At 43.3% G+C, this 25,195-nt stretch overlaps 1 protein-coding gene across 1 annotated transcript; it reads left to right on the top strand.

Moving 5' to 3' along the window:
* The first annotated feature begins 9,774 nt into the window (after positions 1 to 9,774).
* On the top strand, positions 9,775 to 24,734 carry LOC307203933 (major prion protein homolog). The gene is made up of 2 exons (XM_079955226.1): positions 9,775 to 9,944; positions 20,613 to 24,734. Exon 2 carries the CDS (start codon positions 20,614 to 20,616, stop codon positions 21,412 to 21,414), a length of 801 nt encoding a protein of 266 aa, XP_079811352.1. The 5' UTR covers positions 9,775 to 9,944; position 20,613; the 3' UTR covers positions 21,415 to 24,734.
* The last annotated feature ends 461 nt before the right edge of the window (positions 24,735 to 25,195 follow it).

Below are 25,195 nucleotides of genomic sequence, written 5' to 3'. Positions count from 1 at the left end.
TGGACTGAACCTTCCCAGGAAAAGGCGTGAGGTTTTTCACATTTTGAAAAGAGAACAATTGGATTTGATTTGTTTACAAGAAACCCATGTGACAAGGGCACATAGAAGATTGCTTATAAATAAAAGATTAGGACAGGAATTTATTTCATCAGACAAAGTTAAGAAAAGAGGAGTGGTGATCTATGTGAAGGAGAAATTGGCCCCAAAATTGATTTTTAAAGATGAACATGGAAGAATTTTGGCAATTGAGATACAAGTCCAAGGAGAAAAAAATTTGACAGTTGGCATTTATGCACCAAATGAAGGGAAGGCAGAATTTTATAAGAAATTGCATGAGACATTAATGGACTACCTGGATTACAAGGTGATTTTGCTAGGAGATATGAATGGCGTAGTTTCTACTAATATGGACAAAGCACAAAGACAGGTGGTTTCTAAGGATGGGAGACTACCTAAGACTTTCTTTGAAATGACTGAAAATATGGACTTGATTGATATTTGGAGAACAAGAAACCCTCTTGAGAGAGAGGGAACATTTTTCTCAGAGGCACAGATGACATGGACAAGAATAGATCAAATATGGACTACTAGTGGAATGGCTCCAAAGATAAAAAAAGTGGAAATCTGCCCAAAGACACGCTCCGACCATAATGCAGTAAAGATGGAAATGAAATTAACAACAGCTGGTTCCTTCAGATGGAGAATGAATGACACCCTATTCAGAGATGTTGAGATTTACAAAAAGGCCCAAAAAACTTTGAAGGACTATCTTGAGATAAATCTGAGGAAAGAAGTTGAGAAAAGAGTGATTTGGGACGCAAGCAAGGCCGTGATGCGAGGTTTCCTAATACAACAGAATTCTTTAAAGAGGAAGAAACAAAATGAGAAGAAAGATAAGATTCTGGGAAAAATAAAAGAAGGAGAAAAGAAATTGAGGTCTAAACCAAAGTCTCATGAGATTCTGAGAGAAATTAAGTTTTACCAGATGCAGTATATGGAATTGATGAATCGGGAGATAGAATGGAAAATCAAGCAAATGAGACAGAGGACATTTGAATCAGCAGACAAATGCGGGAAACTTCTAGCATGGCAACTGAAGAAGAGACAAAAATTGAACACAGTCACAAGTTTGGAGGTGGATGGAAAGAATATTGTTAAACCAAATGAGATCAGTAATTGCTTTCAGAGCTATTTCAGAAGATTATATGCACAAGGGCCGGAAAACGAAGGAGATATAGAAGATTTTCTTAAGAAATATGGATTACAAAAAATTTCGCAACAAAGTATGTTGGTTTTAAATGAGAAAATAACGGATCAAGAAATAGAGGGTGCCATTCAAAACATGCAACTAGGGAAATCTCCAGGACCAGATGGACTAACCTCCAGATACTATAAAGCATTGAAGGAATGGTTAATACAGCCGTTTAAGGAGGTTTGTAATGAAATATTAGAGGGGGAAAAGGCACCTGAATCGTGGAAAGAAGCTTTCATCACACTTATACCAAAGACTGAAACTGAAAAAAATCAGATCAAGAACTACCGCCCTATATCATTACTTAACGTGGATTACAAAATATTTGCTGACATTTTAGCAAAAAGACTGAAGAGGGTGTTGATGGAGGAGATTCATAAGGACCAGGCAGGCTTTCTCCCAGGAAGACATTTATCAGATAATGTAAGGAATATAATTGACATTATGGAACTGTTGACAGTAAATATCAATACAAAGGCAGTTTTAATTTTTGTGGACGCGGAGAAAGCCTTTGATAATATTTCTTGGAACTTCATGAAGAAGAATCTCCATGGGATGGGGGTAGGTCAAAGGTTTGAAAATGGTATAGGTGCAATATACTCTGAACAAAAGGCGAAGCTAATTGTAAATAATGTGGTTACTGATGAACTTTCTATAGAAAAAGGGACACGGCAGGGGTGCCCAATATCCCCATTACTCTTTATATCAGTCCTGGAGGTCTTGTTGAATATGATCAGGGGGGGACCAGCTGGTGAAAGGAGTTCAGGTCGGAGCCAAACAATATAAATTGAAGGCATTTGCAGATGACTTAGTATTGACTTTACAAGAGCCAGACACTAGTACAAAAAGAGTCTTAGAATTAATTCAAGTTTTTGGTCAGGTGGCAGGATTTAAGTTGAATAAACAAAAAAACAAAGTTTTGGAAAAAAAACTTAACAAATGTTGAAAGAGAGAGGTTTCAAAGTGAAACTGGGTTAATGGTGGCAAAGAAAGTAAAATATTTAGGGATTAATATGACATCTAAAAATGTGAATTTATTTAAAGACAATTATGACAAATGTTGGACGGAGGTAAAGAAAGATTTAGAAATATGGTCGAACTTGAAGCTTTCCTTGTTAGGCCGAATTGCAGTAATCAAAATGAATGTATTGCCAAGAATGTTATTTTTGTTTCAGACATTACAGATTGTGGATAAACTAGATTGTTTCAAGAAGTGGCAAAAAGATATATCCAAATTTGTCTGGCAGGGCAAAAAGCCCAGAATAAAATTTAAGATACTAACTGACGCGAAAGAAAGAGGGGGGTTTGCCCTGCCAGACTTAAGACTGTACTATGAATCGGCAGCTTTCTGCTGGTTGAAAGATTGGCTACTTCTTAAGAATACAGATATTTTGGATCTGGAAGGATTTGACAATAGATTTGGGTGGCATGCATATATATGGTATGACAAGGTTAAAGTTCATAAAGGTTTCAAAAACCATATTGTTAGGAAAGCATTATACAATGTTTGGATCCGATATAAGGATTTGTTGGAAAATAAAACTCCTAGGTGGTTATCACCAATGGAGGCTAAGGAGGTGAAGAAGCTTAATATGGAATCTAAATGGCCAAAATATTTTGAAATTTTAGAGCAAGAAAGTGGCAAATTTAAATTACGGAGTTTTGAGAAAATAAAGTCCATGGTATGAGATTGGCTCCATTATTATCAAATAATGGAGACATTTAAACAAGACAGGAAAATTGGCTTTCAGGTGGAGAAATCGAAATTAGAAACAGAATTGTTAGAACCCAATACTAAGAATTTATCAAGAATGTACAATTTGTTGCTGAAGTGGAATACAATAGATGAGACTGTTAAATCAGCTATGATTAAATGGGCACAGGACATAGGTCAAAATATTATGTTTGCTGACTGGGAACAGTTATGGACCACCGGTATTAAATTTACGGCATGCAATGCCTTAAGAGAAAATGTTATGAAAATGATTTACAGGTGGTACATGACCCCAGTCAAGCTTGTGAAGATTTATCATTTGCCCAATAACAAATGTTGGAAGTGTAATGAGACTGAAGGGACCTTCTTTCACCTTTGGTGGACCTGCCCAAAGATTAAGGTCTTCTGGGAAATGATCTATAATGAAATTAAGAAGGTACTTAAATGTACTTTTCACAAGAAACCAGAGGCATTTCTCTTGGGCATGGTCGACCAATTGGTGTCAAGGAGGGACAAGACCTTTTTTATGTACGCCACTACAGCAGCAAGAATTCTTCTAGCAAAGTATTGGAAGACACAAGAACTTCCCACACTGGAAGAATGGCAGACGAAAGTGATTGACTTTATGGGATTGGCAGAAATGACTGGCAGAATCCGTGACCAAGAGAAAGAGACGGTGGAGGAAGATTGGAAGAAGTTTAAATTATATCTTAAGAACTGTTATAAAATTGAGGAGTGCTAAAATGTCAAGGGGAGGGAAGAGGCAGAATTACAGCTGAAATTGTTTGATGATTTAAGGTGAAATTGAGAAAGATAATAAGTTTAAATTTAATTGGTAAAAAGGGTTGCTGAAAAACTGTAAAACAAGGATGCAAAAAGGGGGAGGTATGGGGAAGTCCGAGAAAGGAGGTTTATGAAAATGAGGTTAAGAAATTATATTTGTGTGTTTGTTTGTATTTGTTGATGTTTGTGTGTTGTTGTTGTTTTGTTTTAATTGGAAAATTAATAAAAATTATTATAAAAAAAGATTTGTTTTTAATTGTCTTTATTTTTTTGTATTTTGTATTTTTTGTTTTTTTTCTTTTCTTTTTTTTATTCATGTAACTTTTTTGAAACTTTAATAAATATTATTTTTTTAAAATATATATAATAAACCAACTCAACTATACTATTCTAATGGATTGTTGAATATTACTTTATTTGATATTTGTTGCTTATTTTAAAGCTATGCTTTATTATCATATTTTTGTATTGGATTAGATTGTTATAAGAGTAGTAGTAGTAATAGTTTGGATTTGATATCCCGCCTTTCACTCCCTTTAAGGAGTCTCAAAGCGGCTAACATTCTCCTTTCCCTTCCTCCGCGACAGCAAACACTCTGTGAGGTGAGTGAGTTTGAGCTACTTCAGAGAAGTGTGACTAGCCCAAGGTCACCCAGCAGCTGCAGGTGGAGGAGCGGAGACGCGAACCCGGTGTAGATTCTTTGTTTCTTCAGCTTGTAAACCGCCTTGGGTATAGTAAAATGGAAAGGTGGTATACAAATTAAATGTGAAATGAAAATGAAATGAAACTATCCATTGAGCTCAGTATCATCTGCACTGAGTGGCAGCTGCCCTCTAGGGTTTTAGATCAGGGTCTCTCTCAGTCCTGTTTCCAAGCTCTGCCAATGAGCTATGGCCCTTCCCCTGACCTTAGCAATGTTTACTTGGTAGGAATCCTGATTTATTACCGCAGGATTTCTACCTAACCGTGCTAAGCATAATGTGTCCTCAATGGGAAAGCACACATCTGTCTCATGGCAATCTTCCTTCAAGCAATTATCCACTCAGGGGAGGAAGGGCAGGGAACAGTACCTATCTCTCATCTTCTTGAATATACATTTCCCATCCAGCTTCAGTGTCTATAGGGAATCCAGAAAGCTCTTTTCCAGTCAAAGCTGCTTTGCTGGCAGTACATCAAAAAGCATCCATGCATCATACCTTGCAAAGAATTGCGGGAAATATTTGTGTTCAGTGTCGCAAGAGGGGAGGGGGATGCCTGATGCTGTTGTCAATGTGATTTTCGTTCTAGATGATTTAAGAATGGGGCTTGCAGTTGGCTAAGTCCTACTCGGAGTAGACCCATTAAAACGAATGTGCCTAACAGTTATGCCCATTAACTTCAGTGGGTCTATGCTAAGTAAGACTAGTATTGAATACCGCTAAATATGTGGCACATGCAACATTCAGGGTGTCACGCCATGTTCTCCCAGTAGTCCAGGACTTTGGGGGAGCTGTTTAGAGAATGAGCAGGAGGTTCACCCAACACATCACTGCTGGCTTATCACAGCATGAAGTAGTACAGTATGTGTTACTGTCTAAACACGGGGTCCTAACACAATTAAATCCAAAGTAACTACAACACATTATTCTCCCTCTTGAAGAGGGATGGGGAAACATGTGACCTTTCAGGTGTTGCAGTACTACAACTCCCATCCTATAAACCCATATAAATCGACCCAGGCTTTGTGATGATCATCTGAGGCCCTATTTCATGTGCCTCCTCCATAAGAGGTGTGGAGGGTGGCAACACCAGAGCAGGGCATTTCTGCAACGGCTCCCTGTTTGTGGAATGCTCTCCCTAGGGAGTCTCATCTAGCACCCTCACTGTACATCTTTGGGCGCCAGGTGAAAATATTCCTCATCATATACTATATAATATACAGTGGTACCTCAGGTTAAGAACTTAATTCATTCTGGAGGTCCGTTCTTAACCTGAAACTGTTCTTAACCTGAAGCACCACTTTAGCTAATGGGGCCTCCCGCTGCCGCTGCCACGCGATTTCTGTTCTCATCCTGAAGCAAAGTTCTTAACCCGAGGTACTATTTCTGGGTTAGCAGAGTCTGTAACCTGAAGCGTCTGTAACTTGAAGTGTAACCTGAGGTACCACTGTATTTGAAAAATCACTGTAAACAACTAAATTCATTAGCAGGATTCATTTAGAACTCATATTTGAAATTTACACTAAGCAATAGTAAGGGATTTACGCATCCTTCAGAAACATGTTTCAGAAACACCAGTGTTTAATCTCTGGCTTGGCAGAAGAAAAACCTAAGTGGAAGCAATGAAAAGGTGACATGAATGCACTCAGGAATCTGGACGCAACTTCCCCATTTCTTTAATTATGGCAATTACTCTGGTTCTGGCAGAGCTCCAGCACATACCAGGACAGCGTCCTTGAAGCCTCATACATAGCCTGCAAGCTGCACACGGATTTTAATTTAAACACACACAAAAGTAGGTTGTTTCATTAACCATTTATGGGGGAAATAGTTGTTATTATTGACACTGGAGACAGAGGACTGGGCAGTGGTCAGTCCCTTTGCTGGCCAGCATCTAATCAAGGAACTAGCCCCAAACTGGAAGCAGAGAAAAGGCAAAGAAACGTGGGGTATTTTAATAGTTCTGTTTAGAGTACGTAATGTTTTGATAATATAAATGTTTTAAGTCTTTTGTATCAATTCAGTATATTTTCTTTTAATTGTCAAATGATTCTGTGTACATTGCGGCAGCCTTTGGCTATGTGCAATAAAACTAACTGACTGACTGAAACATGAAACCAGGAGCAGCCTTGCCCTCCTCTCCTTGTAGTGAGGCGCTCTGGGCAACGCATGTTCCTCCAGCAGTGCTTCCCTACCTTCCTCTTCCCTCTTCCCTCCTTGGTGGCAGCAGAGCTCTCCCACTGCCTCCCTCTTCGCTGGACCAGAGGCAGGACACATGTGGGCATCACAGCAGCTCCCCAGAAATTTGTGCCGGGGCCATGGCTCCCCCTGCCCCCCCCCCACACTACACCACTGGTTGGAGGGCAGTAACATTTCCTGTTTTTTTTTTTTTAGAAAAAAAGATTTGTTTTATTTACAAATATCAGGAGGTCTTACTTGAAGTTGGAAAATTACTAAGAATTCCAAACAGTAGGGAGGCATTTGAATACTGTTCTTATCATCTATACATGAAATAAATGTTTGCCATGTAGTTAAATACCGTACTTTTCTCTCTATGACACGCAGATTTTTTTCTCCTAAAAAGTAAGGGGAAATGTCTGTGCGTGTTATTGAGCGAATGTGTGGTCCCTGGAGCCGACTGGCCCGAGTGCAGGGGCAAAAATCAGGCAAAAATCAAATCGTGCGTCAGGGAAGAGGGACGCCTGAAGAGAGGAAGCTGTTGCTTTCCTGCATTCTGCCTCAGGGTCTTACTGCCCACCCTCTTCTGTTTCGGTTGCTGTTTGCTCAAACGGAACAAAGAGCACCTCCCCTCCCCTCCAGGCAAGCAGAGGGGAAAGGATCGGATCGCGTCCTTCCTTCTAATTTCTCTCTGTGCTCCAGTGCTGCTGCGTCCAGGGAAGCATTTTAGGGACTCGCAGGGAGCCGGAAAACATGCAGGTGGGAGAGAAAGAGAGAGCTGGCTTGGGTGAGTGGGTGGGAGGGGGACTTTTGCCTTCATTTCCTCCCTCCCGTTAAACCCCTCTCCCGTTAAACCCTTTTGCCTTCCCTCCCCACTTAAAACGTGGTTACAAAGCATGGATCCACATGAATCCTCAGGATCTTTGCATTTGGTCACCCCAAATTCACCATCAGATCATATAGCATGTCCATTGGTGCACTCTATTCGCGTTGCTCTAGGACTGCAAAACCAGACAGAGCTCATAAGGCCAAGAGCGAAAACCAGCCTTGTTCCTTTCTCTGTTTCTTTCCTCTTTATATTGTGCCTTTTAGATTGTGAGCCTGCGGTCTTTTAATATAATATAATATGTACAGCACTTAGGGGAAAAAATAGGTGTATTATAAGTGCTAAATTAAGAATGAGATGTGACTTTTAGAAGACATCTGAAGGCAGCCCTGTACAGTGGTACCTCGGGTTACATACGCTTCAGGTTACAGACTCCACTAACCCAGAAATAGTGCTTCAGGTTAAGAACTTTGCTTCAGGATGAGAACAGAAATCGTGCTACGGCAGCACGGTAGCAGCAGGAGGCCCCATTAGCTAAAGTGGTGCTTCAGGTTAAGAACAGTTTCAGCTTAAGAATGGACCTCCGGAACGAATTAAGCACTTAACCCGAGGTACCACTGTATAGGAAAGTTTTAAATGTTTGATGTTTCACTGTGCTTAAAACCACCCAAACCACACATTATTATAGGAGCCAACTCCTAGGGGCCAAGGTCTATTCAGCCCCCCTCCAATAAAATATTTGAGGAGGCCCGGTCCCCCAAAGTTGATGGACATTGCCATTCTTGTGCACCACAACATGTGATCAGTTATGCGGGGCGGGGCTTACTAGCCCCCCATTATTTTATTCAAGTTGGCACCCCTGATCTAATGCTAGTCCTACTCAGAGCAGACCCATGACTAAGACTGTGTACACACTCCAGTTTATTCTGCATCCAGTCCACCCCTGCTACTGGTTTGAAAACTGGCATACACACATCAACGGCAACCTGTGTCTACCCTCTCTCTCTCTCTCTTTACAAAAAACTACGCTTTGATACACCCCACCCCCAAATCAGCTTCAATCAAAATTAAATAAAAGTAATCAACCAGCTGCATTTTAAGCCAGTGAAATGTTCAGTCTACTCTGAACAGAACTTAAGTTGGCTGCAAACCAACCACCATCATCAATGTCAAGCGCCATCTGGCTCTTAAGCCACTATCTTAAGAGCCAGGGGGGAGCAAGACCAGGGTCTAGGTTGACTAATACTAAACCACCTTGGCTATGAGTCCTGAAAGTCCCGCTCCCTGCCTTACAGACCTCTCTCCCACCTGGCCTGGGAGGGCAGGGCCGGACTGACTCCAACTGCAAAAGCTGAGGCTGCTGAACAGGGGGGGGGGAGGGGGTTGTTGCTGGTTTGCATATTAATTTTTGGTGCCTTTATTTTAAATCTTATTATGATTTATGTGGAAACTGTTCAAGTTGGTTGTGTACGTCCTGATGTTTTATTGCTTGACTTTTGTTGCATTTGCAACTACAATTTTTTCTCCATGTTTTGTGCAGCCTTGGGCATGCTTTTCACTATGTCAAGGCAAATAAAACTATGTGCCATGCAATACTGTGCATGTTTTCAGCCTTTCTCTAATTTATCTAAAGAAGGCTGATCGCCGAAGAACTGATTCTTTTGAATTCTGGTGCTGGAGGAGACTCTTGAGAGTCCCATGGACTGCAAGAAGATCAAACCTGTCCATTCTGAAGGAAATCAGCCCTGAGTGCTCACTGGAAGGACAGATCCTGAAGCTGAGGCTCCAATACTTTGGCCACCTCATGAGAAGAAAAGACTCCATGGGAAAGACCCTGATGTTGGGAAAGATGGAGGGCACAAGGAGAAGGGGACGACAGAGGATGAGATGGTTGGATAGTGTTCTCGAAGCTACCAATATGAGTTTGAGCAAACTGCGGGAGGCAGTGGAAGACAGGAGTGCCTGGCGTGCTCTGGTCCAGGGGGTCACGAAGAGGTGGACACGACTAAACGACTAAACAATAACAAAAAATTCTCTGCAAGCGGCCTTGAATTTCCGATCTGGGGGGGAAACAAATAATAATAATGAAGATGAAGATGAAGATGAAGATGAAGATGAAGATGAAGATGAACAACAACAACCACAACAACCACAATAACAACAACAACAACAACCACAACCCCGGTCGCGCCCCGGGCATCAGCAGATGGATGGGTGCTGGCGAAGATGAGCGGCTTTGCGGCGCAGCTCCGCCCTCCCTCCGCGTTTTCTCCGCCACGCGAGCGCGGTGGCCAATCTCTGCCTCGCCAGCGCGGAGCAGCGGCGCCTGGCAGAGCGGAGGCGAGCGCGGCTCTGCCTGCCTGGAAGCGCGTGCGCGGCTGTCTCATTGCGTCTGCGGAGCCGGAGAGCGAGGCAGGCAGAAAGGGAGAGAGCGAGAGCGCCGCTGGCCGGGTCCCCTCGGCCCTTGGGATCCTCGCAGGAGGAGGCGCGCAGGTGGGTACAGCGCTTGGGGATGCGGGCGGTGCGGGGAGAGAGCGCAGGGAGGGCTCCGGGCTCCGGGCTCCAGAAGCGGCGGTTTGTTGGCCCAGCTGGCCGCTCTCTAGCCCGGAGAGGTGGGTTGGGGGGCATCGGAATTGCGGGGCTTTGGCGGCACCCCCGACTCAAGGCGCCCATTGTCCAGGTGTCTCTCCGTAGGCAGGCCGCGCTGGCCGAGGGAGGGCTTTGGCGTGCGCTTTTACGCACGTCAAAATGGAGAGGACGCGGAGGGGGCCCGGAAAGCCAGGAGACCGTTGCAACCTTCTGGAAGGGTGGGCTCGCTGGCGGCCGGGCGAGGCGGGGAGGTGGGAAGAAATAATGGGGTTCGAGGGCCGGGGGGCGCCCCCTCCTCTGCGTGGAGGATTCTGCCTTTCCACCAGCTTTCTTCTCCGCCCTCCAAACCCACACCAGCCTCTGCCCTCGCCGTGTTAGCAAAAGATGCGGGAGATGCTGCTTTAACGGCCGAGCGATGGGCCTAAAGATTGCCGAGGAAAGCTGCCCCACACATTCTGGATCAGACCAGTTCCGGATTTACTTATAAGCTAGGAGGCCCCAAAAAATTTAAAGGGGGAAAAATTGGATGTACATTTCCAAAATATAAGATAAAAAAGAAATAAATTACTGTAAAACCTACATACAGCAACAGTGTTTTGTGTTGTGTAGGCTCCTATGATGTAAGCAGCCTGCTAGCCTGATCCCTCACTAGTTTGCTCTTTTTTAAGTATTTTACGGTGCCTACATTCTGCATGGACTGGTTGCATTAGTTTGATAAAATACATATTTTGTTATGTGCAAATGGCTTTAGATACCTATTGGGTCCATAAATTACCATATAGCATATATTCAACACACAAAAAACAGTGACAATTGGTTGTTGACAAAGGACAGCTGGGCATATAAAGGGCCCCATTACCTTCAGTAGCTTAGGGCCTCATCAAACCTAAATCTGGCCCTGGGTCAGACCGTTTGTCCATCTGCCCTGGCATTTTGCTGTATAGACACCATTTAAAGCGCACGGCCAGCAATCCTGGGAACTGTAGTTTGTTAAGGCTGCTGGGAATGGAAGCTCTGTTTGGGGTAAATTACAGGTCCCAGGTTTCTTGTGGTAGGGGTGCTTCAAGGGTTTGTGCACAGCCAATGTCTGCTTTGGTTGGCAGTGGTTTGCAAAGGTCTTAAGCAGACTCCTTTCCCAGCATCTATTTTACAGTGTTGTATGTTCCTTACGACTGAATCTCTGAAGCAAAGTGTCTGCTTTGCCACTGAACTGTGATGGTCCCCCTTCCATTGTGGTCCCTTTTCTGGATAACATACCATGAAATTGCCCCCTTTCCACACCTTCCAGGCTTATTTTCTAACGTTTCATTTCTGCATTTTAGTTTCTCTCATGGCAAGAAATCTTTGCTTGCTTATAGCATGTCAGCCATGCTTCTGGGCATTACATAACAACCTTTGACACTACGAACACCTTGGTTGGTTGTACAGCCCTCTTGGAGCAAAGAATGTTGCTTTTGGATCATTTTGCATCGCTCCCAGAGATTGCTTGTAGGAGGAATGAGGACGATCCCCTAAAGGGTAGGCATTTTCCCTCAAAGGATTATGCCACAGCAAGCTTTAAGGTGCCACACACATTTGCTTATGAAAATGTTCTGTCAGGATCATCTCAGAAATTTGGAAATTTGTAAGGGATGAAATGCGCATTGACTAAATGCATTTTGCAATCATTCTTCACCTCTCTGGGCATCAGAAGTGAGTCCTGCTCATGCAGCAGCAGTTATATGGTTAAAAAGACATGCAGTTCCAAGCCAGTAGTTTTGCCTGTCTTCTGGCTCCACAGAAACCCTGGTTTGTAAAGGGAGCTCCTGTCACTCTGCCAATGCCTGGTGATTTCCCCTGAGCAGCATTCCCCATAGGTTTCCAACCATTGCAGATTGGTTGCCATCCTCACTCAAAGCAACTCCCTGTATGAGCACCTTGTGGCAAAACTATCACTAGATCTGCTGCCATGATTAGTTGATAGTTAAGACAAGGATGATTTGAAGTTTGCTAAGTCAAAATAAGAAATAATGTATTTTCCTTGTGTATCAATAATGATCTCAGAGTGCAGCAAAAAACCCAACCACCCGCTGACACCTTTGCAAAGCTAAGCAGGGTCCATTATGGTTTCTATGACAACCATCAAATCCTGCACTTACTTAGTCATTAGCAAAATGCAAGCTCAGGCACACCGCTAATGGGCTTTACGATTAGAAAGGTCATAGTTTGCTATATCTAACAGTGCTCATGTATTTTTTTAATAGACGTGTATAGCTTATGAAGCAATATCCTGCAATCAGATGGTTGGGGGTTTTTTTATATTTGCATAACAAAACTGAATAACTTTGTGAGTGCAATAAATACTTTAACAGATTCCACATTGATAGGGGCATTAAGTAAATTTTTGTTTGGTTGCCTCAAATGAAAGGTATAAAACACTCAAACCTGCAGTTAAAATGCATGCAGGATATTGCTGCCAAAGACCTAAGGTCCAAAATTCATCTGACAGTAAAATGATAGGTCCCCATACTGAATAAAATTGGACTTGTAGGTCACCATACCAAAAAGGTTGGAAGCTACTGCCCTAGAGAGCATCCCCCAGGGCTTTGCCAAAACACACTCTTACTATCATAACTGTGCCATGCTTAAAATGAGGTCAGAAAAGCTTTGCTCAGATTGATCTGTCAAGCAATAACATTCACCACAGATTTAAAAAACATGAGCTTTTGGTGAGAGCAGTCCAGATTAAAGAGGTGGTTCTGTAATTTTCTACAAATATTTCTCTGCTTACTGGGTTCTTACAAGATTTTGGAAGGCCCTACAAGATCTCACGAGAGCCTCCCAGAGACTGGTAAGCAGGTCTGGGAAAATAAAAGCAGTTAGCATGTGCCATTGTGGGCTCTTCACAGACCGTTTCCCAGTTTTTAAAGGGTTGTTTTTACACGAGATCCCTGAAACACAACACCTGCGTAAGATAGGAGTCACCTGTATGCATCTCTGAACTCATTGCTTGACTGGATAGCTGCCTTGCAAAATTGGAAGTGTTTTGGTCCACATATTACCATTCTGGAAAATGTGAACAAGGTAGGATCTCCTTTAAATGCAAACAGAATCGAAGTTCCACCCTATCCCTATTACTAGGAGTAGCCTAAATAAATTAATATTATAAAAGCCTGCTTTTTCATTAAAAACATTGCTTTAAATTGTTGACACTCCTGATTAGTGGAAATGTATCTTCTCTGGATCTCCTGACCCTTAATTCTGCTGCCATCTTTACAGCTCATTTCACAATCTCTGATCTCCCCACAACAGACTTTACAGAGATATTAAGGTCAAGATAAGCCATCCAACTACGGATTACTGGGCTTCTAAACTCTGCATAGTGTTAACCCTAAATAGATGCTGCTTAATAGTGGTAGTAGTAGCAGCAGTAAAATAAACTCTGCCCTGATATAATACAGCTAAAATTAACAAAAGTTAAAAGCAAGGCTTCAGCTAAAATAACTTTTACACTACAAAGCTATGCCTGAGACTAGTAAGGCTGTGCACAAACCATACATTTAAAGCACACACAGAATCCTGGATACTGCAGTTTGTTAAGGGTGCTGGGAGTTGTAGTTCATGAGGGGTAAATTGCAGTTCTCAGTTTTCTTTTTTTGGGGGGGGGCATACTTTAAATGTATGGTATGTACACAGCCTAAGTCTCATTGAATTCAGTGGGAGTTATTCTGAGTAGAAAGGTAGGATTGTGCTGTCAATCAGTTTTCGCCATATACAGGATTCTCTTCTATAAGCTTCAAAAGCTGCTTTCAACAGGGCTGTGCTTTGGGATCTTTGAGATTCAGTGCCTGCAGTATTTACATCTTGGATTCCGTGTGGTTTGTTCTTGTTTTTAACTGGCTTTCCCTGCCATTTTAACATGCAAACCCCTTTGGCATTTCCTTTTTAACTGAAAATCAGTATTAAAACATTTTTGGAGAAATAAGTTTTTTTCTAGGACGCTCCCGAGTTTTGCAGCCCACAAATGCTAAGTTCTAAATACTACCTATTACATTAATTGCATTTAATGTGGCGGATATATTTTTAGAACCTAGCATAGGAGCCAAAGGGAGATCTGATCAGGACTGTGTTGGGCAGGGAGAGGGGAGATTAACCCCTCCTCCCCCACTGCAGTCCTGTTGAAAATCATGGTCTACCCTCCCTCCCTGCTACTGCGTTAATTAAACTCACTGTCCATCCTGCTCTCTTTTGTTTAACAGGATTTGTATATGGTGTAATCAACAAAAACCTCTGAAGCAGTTTATCACAGCCTGCAAGTGGGACATGTTGCCTGTGCGAGTGGGTTTCAGGCTCTATAAGTAAATCTAAATAGTTTTTGCTTTTAATCCTCCATTAGTATGATGAATGGCTCTTGCAATTCTTTTGATTCATTGGTGTGGTTTTTTTAATATTAATTTTTATTAATTTTAAAACATAAAAATTGTCATACATTCCACAAAATTCCATCTCTTATACAATCTTTTTGGACTTCCATCAGCATCTCTGGTGATCTTCCATTTTTATAATTTCTTCTGCATTTCTTAAATTCATATTGACTTTAATTATCATAACTAACATCATCCTTTTTGTTCAATAATGCAATAGTTCAAATTATTCCCCTTACAAAACTTCCTGCAAACCTACAAATGCAATCTGGTCATAACAACTACTTTTCAAATAATCCATAAATTTACGCCAATCTTCTGTGAATCTCTGGTCCCGCCGGTTTCGAATTCTTCCCGTTAGTTTGTCTAATTCTGCATAGTCCATCAATTTCATCCTCCAGTCTTCTTTCGTCGGTAATTCTTCTTGCTTCCATTTTTGTGCCAATAATATTCTTGCTGCCGTCATTGCATACAAAAACAGCTTACAATCATTTCTGTTGATTCATTGATGTGTTTTAATGTTATGTTTGCACTTGTAACCAAACATCAAAGCCTTTTAACAAGCCTTTTAACATTTGGGAACTTCTCTCTAGGGGCCAATTCAGCGACAGTTTGCCAGGAGGCGCTTGCCATCCCAGGCAAGCTGTAATATGAGCACCTTGGGGCAACCGGTCACTGGATCTGCTGGCAGGTTTAGTTAACGGTTAAGCCAAGGATGTTCTGAAATGTGCTTCATCAACATAAGAAAAAATATATTTACCCCATGTATCTATAATGATCTGTGACTATGTCTGACAACTGTCAGTCCATGCACTGACCTACTCAGGAGCAAAATGCAAGCTCAGCCACCCCACTGATACTTGCCATAATGGATTTCATTATGAATAAAACTACTAAAAATGTTCATAGTTCATTATATCCAGCTTTGCTTAGGAAACCAAATGTTTTTAGAATGGATTTTTATAGCCTATGAAGCAATATTCTGGAATCAGGTGGGTGGTGATCTTGCATCCCATAAACATAACTTTAACTAACTTTGTAAGTGCTATAAATATTTCAACAAATTCCGCTTTAATAGGAGCATTAAGCAAATTTTTGCTTGGGTGTCTCAAGTAACGGTTATAATGTAGGCAGGCTTGCAGTTTAATGCACAAAACAGATGGCTGCCAAAAATCTAAGGTCCAAAATTCATCACAATAGTGGGTTGTCATAGAAGTCAGCATTTTCAAATTATATATGCATAATAATAATATTGCATGATAAAATCACATATCTGGGGTGGCTTTCTTTTTCCTTTTTAAAAGGGGGATTAGTTTTAGAATACAGTCCCATTAAATGCATGAAAACATTTAACATAACTCATAGTTCTTCTTTTCCATTTTAAACAAAGAAAATGGCACTCATTGATTGAAAACAAAGACACTACGGGTTGCTTGATAAAAGGGTTCGTTCTTCAGTTAAATGTCATGCATACTAAGGCTGCAGTTAGAGAAAAGCATTGTTGTTTTTTAGAAATGGCCCTGCTAGCACACATTTGATTTGCCATCTGCTTTGGGCCTGTTGCAAAATACAGCAAGTCATGAGAGCTATTTTTAAAACCTCTTCCCTCCCTTGGCAGAGGGGATGATGGTGAACTCTAGCTGCCCGTTCTACTGTATAAGTCAAGGCTTCCAACCAGCTACCATTTCTGCCAGAGAGATGTGTTTGTTCATGCTCTGCGGTACATGGTGTGCTGTAGAGCTGCATTAAGAACATTTTGCCCTGTACTTTTTTTGCATGAGGTGATGTCTGCACACGCCCCCTGCTCAGTTACGAAGCTGACCACCCAACCAACTCCTGAGAAATAACAATCCACTTTGAAAGGATTGTGTGGTGGTTCGTTTAGGTGACATACAGCCATACCTCTTGTTCAGGTTATGTTCTTTCAGGATACATAGAATCATAGAATCATAGAATCATAGAGTTGGAAGAGACCACAAGGGCCATCGAGTCCAACCCCCTGCCAAGCAGGAAACACCATCAGAGCACTCCTGACATATGGTTGTCAAGCCTCTGCTTAAAGACCTCCAAAGAAGGAGACTCCACCACACTCCTTGGCAGCAAATTCCTCTGTCGAACAGCTCTTACTGTCAGGAAGTTCTTCCTAATGTTTAGGTGGAATCTTCTTTCTTGTAGTTTGGAGCCATTGCTCCGTGTCCGCTTCTCTGGAGCAGCAGAAAACAACCTTTCTCCCTCCTCTATGTGACATCCTTTGATATATTTGAACATGGCTATCATATCACCCCTTAACCTCCTCTTCTCCAGGCTAAACATGCCCAGCTCCCTTAGCCGTTCCTCATAAGGCATCGTTTCCAGGCCTTTGACCATTTTGGTTGCCCTCCTCTGGACACGTTCCAGTTTGTCAGTGTCCTTCTTGAACTGTGGTGCCCAGAACTGGACACAGTACTCCAGGTGAGGTCTGACCAGAGCAGAATACAGTGGCACTATTACTTCCCTTGATCTAGATACTATACTCCTATTGATGCAGCCCAGAATTGCATTGGCTTTTTTAGCTGCTGTGTCACACTGTTCCGCGTCCCGTGGCGACCCGGAAGTAACAGAACGGGTTACTTCCAGGTTTCGCCACATGCGCAGACGCTCAGAATGACATCACGCACATGCGCAGAAGCGGCGAATCACGGTTGCTCATGTTTGCAACTAGAGGTACCACTGTTTTTGTGTTAACAGGTGTTTACTGATACTATTTCACAGAGTAGTATTTAGGCCCTTTAGCCTTTGGTGTTCATGCAGATTTCCATTTTGTGTACTGTTTAATAGTATACCATGTGACTGGTAAGGTTCTTCCTTATCCCATAGCTGTCACTCAGAGGAAGAGCTTCTCCTTTGTGCTCAGAAGGTCCCAGGTTCAGTTCCTGGCACTTTTTCCTCAGAGTTCCCTGGGAAGAGGGATCGACTATTAAACCACTCTGTAGCTCTGTGAGGGGAACAGGGGTCTCCTAGCAGCTCTCAGCACTCTTAGCACATTACAGTCCTTAGGATTTCTTGTGGGAAACCATGACTGTTAAAGTGGTATGATGATGCTTTAAATCAGGCATAGGCAAACTTGGCCCTCCAGATGTTTTTGGGACTACAACTTCCATGATCCTTAGCTAACAGGACCAGTGGTCAGGGATGATGGGAATTGTAGTCCCAAAACATCTGGAGGGCCGAGTTTGCCTGTGCCTGCTTTAAATGTATAGTGCAGATGAGGCCTGGTTTCTTTCTGAAGAAATGATCTGTTTAAAAAATAAGGTGCCTCAGCTCTTTCATAGATCCAAAACTGGATGACTGGATGAGATGCAAATTTAGAAGCAACTACTACCATTTGAATAGAAATACAGTTCCTCTCAATATAGTGAGAAAGATATGACCAGGTGACTGTGTACCAGCTCAGTCTTTTGCCCAGTGCTGCAGATGCCCCTGGTTTCCATTTGTTCTTTACTCTTAAAAGGATTTGGACTGGACAGCTCTTCAAGTTGAGTATTCTCCTCTGTAAAGTAGGACACTTGGCCCAGGAGGAGTCTATATGCTGGTAACGGGAGGGGCATCAACAGAAATTGAGGTTTTAGAAGCCAGACACTATGTGCATGGAAGCCAAGAAGCCATGTTGGCAAAGAGTAGCTTCTGAGAGGGTTCATGTGCCTTTCAGAACCGCTTGAAAGGGAAAGTTCTCCCAATTACAACCTCTCCTGAAATCTGCCTATTGATCTGAATTACCTGGGAGGTTCACTGCCAGCAGAGGTCTGGTCTTACCTCTGAGGTTTCAAGCGACTGAATCTCTCTCTGGGTAATTCTACAGCCTAGTGATAGCATTGTTCCAATAGCTCAGGTTGTTTTCTGGGTTTGATGTCTTCTGCGTTCTCCGCATGCAGCTGACAGTGAGCAGAACACAAACATGTTTGAGAGTGTGCCTGTGCAACAAGGGGAAATGAGTTGGTGGCAGTTTGCATAATAGATTGTGTATTGTACTAGATTGCCACCTGCTGTCTGTGGGTTGCATGCACAGATCTATGGAGAGTTTGCATTGTGGTTCATGTACCACTGGAAGATGCGGTTATTGAGGAATTAAGAATCATTTGAAAAAAAAATAAGGTGCCTCAGCTCTTTCATAGATCCAAAACTGGGGGTGAAAAATGGATTTCTACCTTAGCCATTCCAAGACAATATCTCATATATATCCTCTTTCTGGCACCTGTGCCACCAACATTTTGGGGGGTTGGGTGGGGTGGATAGTTTGATAATGCAATTGCATTTATAAAAGGAAGTGCCTTTTGTTACCTTGCAACTTCTTCCTTTATACAGCTGAAGTCACATAGTCTATTTAGAAAGTTACTGCTGTATGTTGTTTACAACTAGATAAAGTGCAGTTAAACTTAGTGTTACTGCTCTCAATGGCCACTCAGAAATCTGGGGATATGGTGGGCATCTTAATCTCTGTAGAGGATCAGCTCTCTGTGCTGCCGTATTCTTCAGCCTTAGATCCCAAGGAGTTGGAGTACGATCCAGATAAGACTAAAGCACTGTTAGGGAGATGGTTCCCTAGACCAGATGGTTGCCTGCCTTTGATGGGGTTACACTCTCTCTGCAGGAGCAGGTACGCAGCTTGGGTCCATTGCTGTCGCTTGAGGCTCCGGTGGCCTGGAGTGCCTTCCATCAGCTTTGGCTGGTGGCCCAGCTGCGCCCCTATCTGCACAGGGATAGCCTAACTTCTGTCGCTTATGCTCTGGCAACCTCTAGGTTAGATTACTGCAACGTGCTATACGTAGGGCTGAAGATGGTTTGGAAACTTCAGTTGGTGCAGAATTCAGCAGACAGGTAGCTCTCTGGGGCAAGATGGTTTAAGCCAGGCACCCCCAAACTCGGCCCTCCAGCTATTTGGGGACTACAGTTCCTTTCATCCCTGACCACTGCTCCTGGTAGCTGGGGATGATGGGCGTTGTAGTCACAACTTGGCTGGAGGGCCAAGTTTGGGGGTGCCTGGTTTAAGCATATAATGCCATTCCTGGCCCGACTACACTGGCTGCCAATTAATTTCTGGGCCCAAATCCAAGTGCTGGTTTTGACCTATAAAGCCTTAAATGGCTCTGGACTGCAATGCCTCAATAAGAACCTACCTGGACTCTTTGTTCATCATCTGAGGCCCTTCTTCATGTGCCTCCTCGCATGAGGTCAAGAGGGCAGCAACATGAGAAGAGGCCTTTTCTGTGATGGCTCCTTGCTTGTGGAATGTTCTCACCTGGTGCCTTCATTACATATCCAAAGGTGCCGGACAAAAACATTCCTCTTCTCCCGTGCCTCAGGCAGTCTGTGGCCTTTAAAAATGTACATGGGGGAGGGGGCATCGTTTTGTTTGTTACTATGGTATGTTTGTGTTTTTATATTGTAAACTGCCCTGTGATCCTTGGATGAAGGGAGATACAGAAATAATAAATATATAAATACAACTCCCATCACCCCCAGCCAGCTTAGCACAATGGTCAAATATTAGAAATGGGGGAGAAATTAGATTCAGTCTTCATTTAAAGATGAACCTACCAGATTTGTACTTTGTGAACAATACATGGACAGAAACACAGGGATCCTTCAAAATGCGCACCTCTCCAAATTTTGCAGTGCAGTATTCCAGCCAAGTAAAATGTGCAAAAATGCATAAACTAGGGTAAGGTATACATAGAAGTGCATATATTAATGAAAATAGCATACAAGCATGCATTATATAGGGGGAAATTGCTTTCTAAATATGTAAAGAACTGGAATGAGGAACCTCAAGCTCAGGGACCAATGTCCTCTCTGTCTGGCCCTAGGGACACCCCCCCTCACACACACACATTAGGCTACTCCTCTCCCCAGGCTACCCCACTCAATGGCCTAGCTGCATACCCACCTTGAGTGTTTTTGCCTGGCTGGAATGTGCCTTTGAATTCTGGTAATGCCTCTTGCTTACCTGGAGGGAGGGTTGGGGGATGGGTATTTGTAAAGCTAGGGTACACCACAGGTGAAATCTGCATATGGCTCCTGGAAGGCTGCTGGGAAAGGAGAGTGTATCACCCCCTGCTATAGAGAACCATTGCACTTTGTGCCAGAAACATTGTTCTTTATCTAATGAGATTTCCTCCTTTTCGGCTTGCAGAATGACCGTCATGGGGAAGTACCTGGTGACCTGCTGGGTAGCAATTCTCTTGATCCTGCTGCAGAGCGACGTCTCCGTTTCCAAAAAAAGGCCCAAACCCAGTGGTGGTGGCTGGAACACGGGAAGCCAACGTCAGCCTGGGTACCCGCAGAACCCTGGCTATCCTCAGAACCCTGCCTACCCGCCACCACGCAACCCAGGCTATCCTCAAAACCCTGGTTACCCCCAGCACAACCCTGGCTACCCGCCGCGCAACCCTGGTTACCCACAGCAGAACCCTGGCTATCCTCAGCGCAATCCTGGTTACCCACAGAACCCTGGCTACGGTGGGGGCTACGGTGGGGGCTACGGAGGCAAACCGTGGAAGCCTAAGCCGGCCAAGCCCCCCAAGATGAAGCACGTGGCCGGAGCAGCTGTCGCAGGGGTGGCAGCAGGAGCCCTCGGCGGCTACCTCTTAGGGAGTGCCATGTCCAACATGAACTTTGGTTTCCGCAACCCCAGCGAGGAGCAGTGGTGGCATCAAAACCGCGACCGCTACTCCGACAGAGTCTACTACCCAGAGTACAAGGAGCGTGTTTCGAGGGATGTCTTTATGAGAGACTGTGTGAACGTCACACTGACGGAGTATATCACCCCTCAAGGGAACCAAAGTGCAGATGAGATGGAAGTGAAAGTCGTGACACATGTGGTGCGCGAGATGTGCACGGAGCAGTACCGCTTGATAAACGCGGCAGCTCTGCTTCTCGCCAGCCCTTCCGTGCTTTTCTTCCTCATGTTGGTCACTTGTTTCCTCATCCCCTGAGGTCCTCCTCAGGCCTGCACCTCGTTGTTCATTGAGCAAACGTCCAGAAGGAATGAGATCTATACAGAGCGACGGCTTCGGGGGAGATAACATTCTCGCTTATGCACCTCTTTGGTGGAGAGTCTTTCAAAGCTGTTACATCTGCTACGTATTAATGAACACCTAGGCTTCTGCCAAGCACCTATTCCTTTTGCAGCCATCTTTGATTTCTGTCATTTGTGGTACGAAATAGTTGGGGGGGGGCATAAGGTCTTATTTTGTAATGAAGGGAGGGCAGGAAGAACCTGTCATAGATCAACCCCTCCCTTCTTCAGTCGAGCCTAATGTAACGCGAACTGTAAATAGAAGCACAATGACCACGCGGAAAAACGAATTGTTTTCTAGGGCCAGCATTGAGAGTTGATGTGGCTGGGTTTCTGCCGGAGAGCCCACAGTTGAGAAGGGCACCCCCTTTTCTCCTCTTCAGTGCTGAAACTTGCTTGTTCACCTGCCTCTATCTCTGGGTCAGACTGTGGTGGAGGTGAGAAAGAGAAGTCCGTGCCACAGCCAACTTGCTTGTTGGCTCTCTGGCAAACAAGGAGATGGGGAAGAGGAGCAATCGGTGATAACAGCAGTGAGGTGGAGGCCGGAGGCCTGTGGAAGATGTCTTTGCCCACAGGCTCTGTAAAATCTTGAGCTGCCACAGTCCTTTGCTTGCCTACCCTCATTACACCGGCTCTTCGCGGAAACCAAATTGGCACGTTCTATAATGCAGCGATCCAGGGGTCCCCAAATCATTGTCCGCAGACCACCTGTGATCTGCAGGCTTCACTCAGGTGGTCTACGGTGTGTCGGTGGAACTATTGTCCTGTTGGTCTTTAATTGTGTTTCTGCTGCTGCTTTAATTTTTTTATATATTGCATTTTTATTCTTATTGTGGGATTCAAATTGTAATGCAATATATAAGAAATAAAAGAAGCAGTAGAAAGACAGTAAAAAATCTTACAGCATCTACCACTGCACATTACAATTGCGATAGCTGGCAGAAAAATCATTTAAGTGGCCCTTTGTGGGTGAAGGAGGGCATTTGGGAACCCCTGCAGTAAACTGTTCTTGCCTTTAAGAGAAGGAAGTATTTCCAGCTGTTATTTGAAACTACATTATATGACGAGAGGCAGGAAGCTGAAGTGAATCAGGTTTTAAGTTCTCCACTCCACCATGCAGTAAGATTCTCATTCTAGACCCACATACATACTGAGATATTTATCTCAGTATATTGTAGGAGATCTATGGAAATCCCACTGTAAAAAACACAGAAAACACTTTTATATATTATAAACTGCCTTGAGAGTGTGGTTGGGGTTAAAAAAAAAAAACACCACCGGGGTGTTAAATATATGAATACAAGCAAAAGAGGAAAGGCCATGCGCATCCTTTCCTACATTATGCAAGGTGAGAAGACTCTGGTGTGTCTTATTGGACACAATTCCAGGAACCGAGTCGTGTTAACCTTACAACAAAGAAGATGGATAGTGCCTGGAATTTCACGAAGCAAGACGACACATCTGCAAAGAATTACCCTGTGTTCCTGATTTAGTTCTCTCCATGTGGAAAGTTGTAGGGCCTTGTGGGCTCTTTTGCACATTATCTGAGGTTTGTAGCCATTAGGCAGACCAGAGCAGCCCATATAGGATCCATGCAAATCATTAAGCGAGCATTCCCTTCATTATCCATTGTACCATGAGCATACTGTAGGTACTTGTCTGTGCAGTAACAAACCTGTTTGCCTATGAACCACAGTTATTGCCTGCATGGGTGCATTACTGCTGATGACACCAAAATCTCTTGCTTTCTTTTTTTTAATGAAAGACGAACCTCAGTTGAAGTATCCTTTTCATGGAGAACTAATGGCTTATTACTGGAACTGATAAATCTGGGGCAGGTCTTCTGAAATGGTGTTGGCTGTCTCAATAGCACTTAGAATTTCTAGGCTTCAAAGAAAAGCATTTGGCTTTGCAGCATGGGAATATGAGTACACCATTCATCAGGAATTTTTAACCCTCTGTGATGCACAGACATTACCTTTCTGGTAACTTAGCAATTGCATATTTTCTTACAAGAGTAGAAGTTCCTGATCATTGTCTGAACTAACCTTAACAATTAGGCTCCTGCTGTTGTTGAGCATCTTCACTCGTTTGACCTCTTCAGTCCTCAAAATTACTGGGTGTTAATTGTATTTACCCTGCTGAATTTTGGAACTAACTTTAAGGGTCAACTGCAGATACCAGAGTCATTCCAAAGTTTCATCTGTGAGGAAACCTATTGGGTAAGCGGGTGACAAATATGACTTAAAGGCAGTCTTATAAAATTCAGAGCAGGTTCTCAGTCCGTTGGGAGAGACGAGCTGTGTGCCAATAACTCACAAAATATTCAGACGTGAAAGCCATGTTGTCAAAGCCAATGGTGCTCTCCATAAAGTGGTTAAGCATCCCTCTATCTTAAACTGGATTCCAGCCTGTAGACTGATGCAAGTCCCTAGAATTTGAGAGACTTGCTTCCAAGTAAGTGTGTGCAGAATTGCAGTCCTGTGAGTTCCTGTGAAGAGCCAATTCTTGGCAGTTGGGGAGGGACGCCACACACATCCTGTCTCTGCCACACCCTCCCCTTGCTCACTTCGGGCTTCTGCAAGGCCCTTTCTCCTTCCAGAGATGCTGTGTTAGTGGGCAAGAAACAAGGGTGCAATGCCACACCACCTGTTGCGATGCTCTTCTGGTTAAGAGAGCTCGTGTGCTTCATTTTCTTGGTTTCAATTTATGCAGCAGGCAGTGGGGCTGGGAGCACACAAATAGTCACTAGGATTTATGCATTCCAGTAATGTAGCTGGCTTCGAAAATGCCACATTTAACCTTAAGGCAGACATTATAATTGAGGACTACATTTTGGGTGGTACTAATTCTGTCTGTCCTCCCGCTTTTGGCCTGCAGCGTTGGTAACGGCTACATTTTTGCTAACCTGTATTTCAGTCAACTTGCTGACAACTCCATGTTTGTTCAAGGGTATAGATATATTTTTTAAGTGTATTCAAAATGTAAAGAGTACACAATTATCCTTCTGAGTTTATCTTAATATATTCTCTGCATTTTGCTAGAAGATGATTATTGTACAGACACACTTTTAAATATTGGTGACTTGGTCCAAGTAAAAAGCACGCAATAGTAGTAAAATTACAGGGAGTATTGGAGAGATAAGCACATTTGTACTTTGCAATTTTGTGTGTGCTTTTTTAAAGTGTTTGATATCTAGTAGAAATAAAGGTCAAAGGTCCCAGCTTTTGTCTATGAGCTTCTTTTTTGATGATGTAACTTTGTGCAGGTATGTGTACACACAGACAGACAAGACACTTCAACATGACGCCCTCAAGACTATAACTCTCATCTAGCATGGCCAGTGGTCAGGGAGTGGTAAGTGTAGTTCAGCAACAACTGGGACACCACAGGCTCCCAACCCCAGGATTAACATGTTGGACTGGGACCAGGGAATCCAAACTTCAACTCCGCTCCTCAGTCATACCATGATAGAGAACTGGCCAAGTGTTGCAGTGTTGGGAGAATAAAATCTCATCCCATCTGCACTATACATGTAAAGCTGTATCATACCACAGACATGGGTTCCCCCCAAAGAACTGTAGGAAGCATAGTTTGTTAAGGGTATGGCAGTTGTTAAGAAATCCCAGTGGTCACATAGCTGCATTTTTCAGAGTGGTTTAACAACCATTCCTCCTCCCCCCCCCCAAAAAAAAAAA

The sequence above is a fragment of the Podarcis cretensis genome (assembly GCF_951804945.1).
Source record: "Podarcis cretensis genome assembly, chromosome: 15".
NCBI classification, from domain to species: Eukaryota; Metazoa; Chordata; class Lepidosauria; order Squamata; family Lacertidae; genus Podarcis; species Podarcis cretensis.
The sequence above is the reverse complement of the archived record's forward strand: the minus strand, read 5'-3'. Positions and strand labels throughout refer to the sequence as shown.

Bases quoted from the DNA above. Each gene is read 5' to 3' on its own strand.
- LOC307203933 (XM_079955226.1), top strand. From the start codon at position 20,614: ATGACCGTCATGGGGAAGTACCTGGTGACCTGCTGGGTAGCAATTCTC.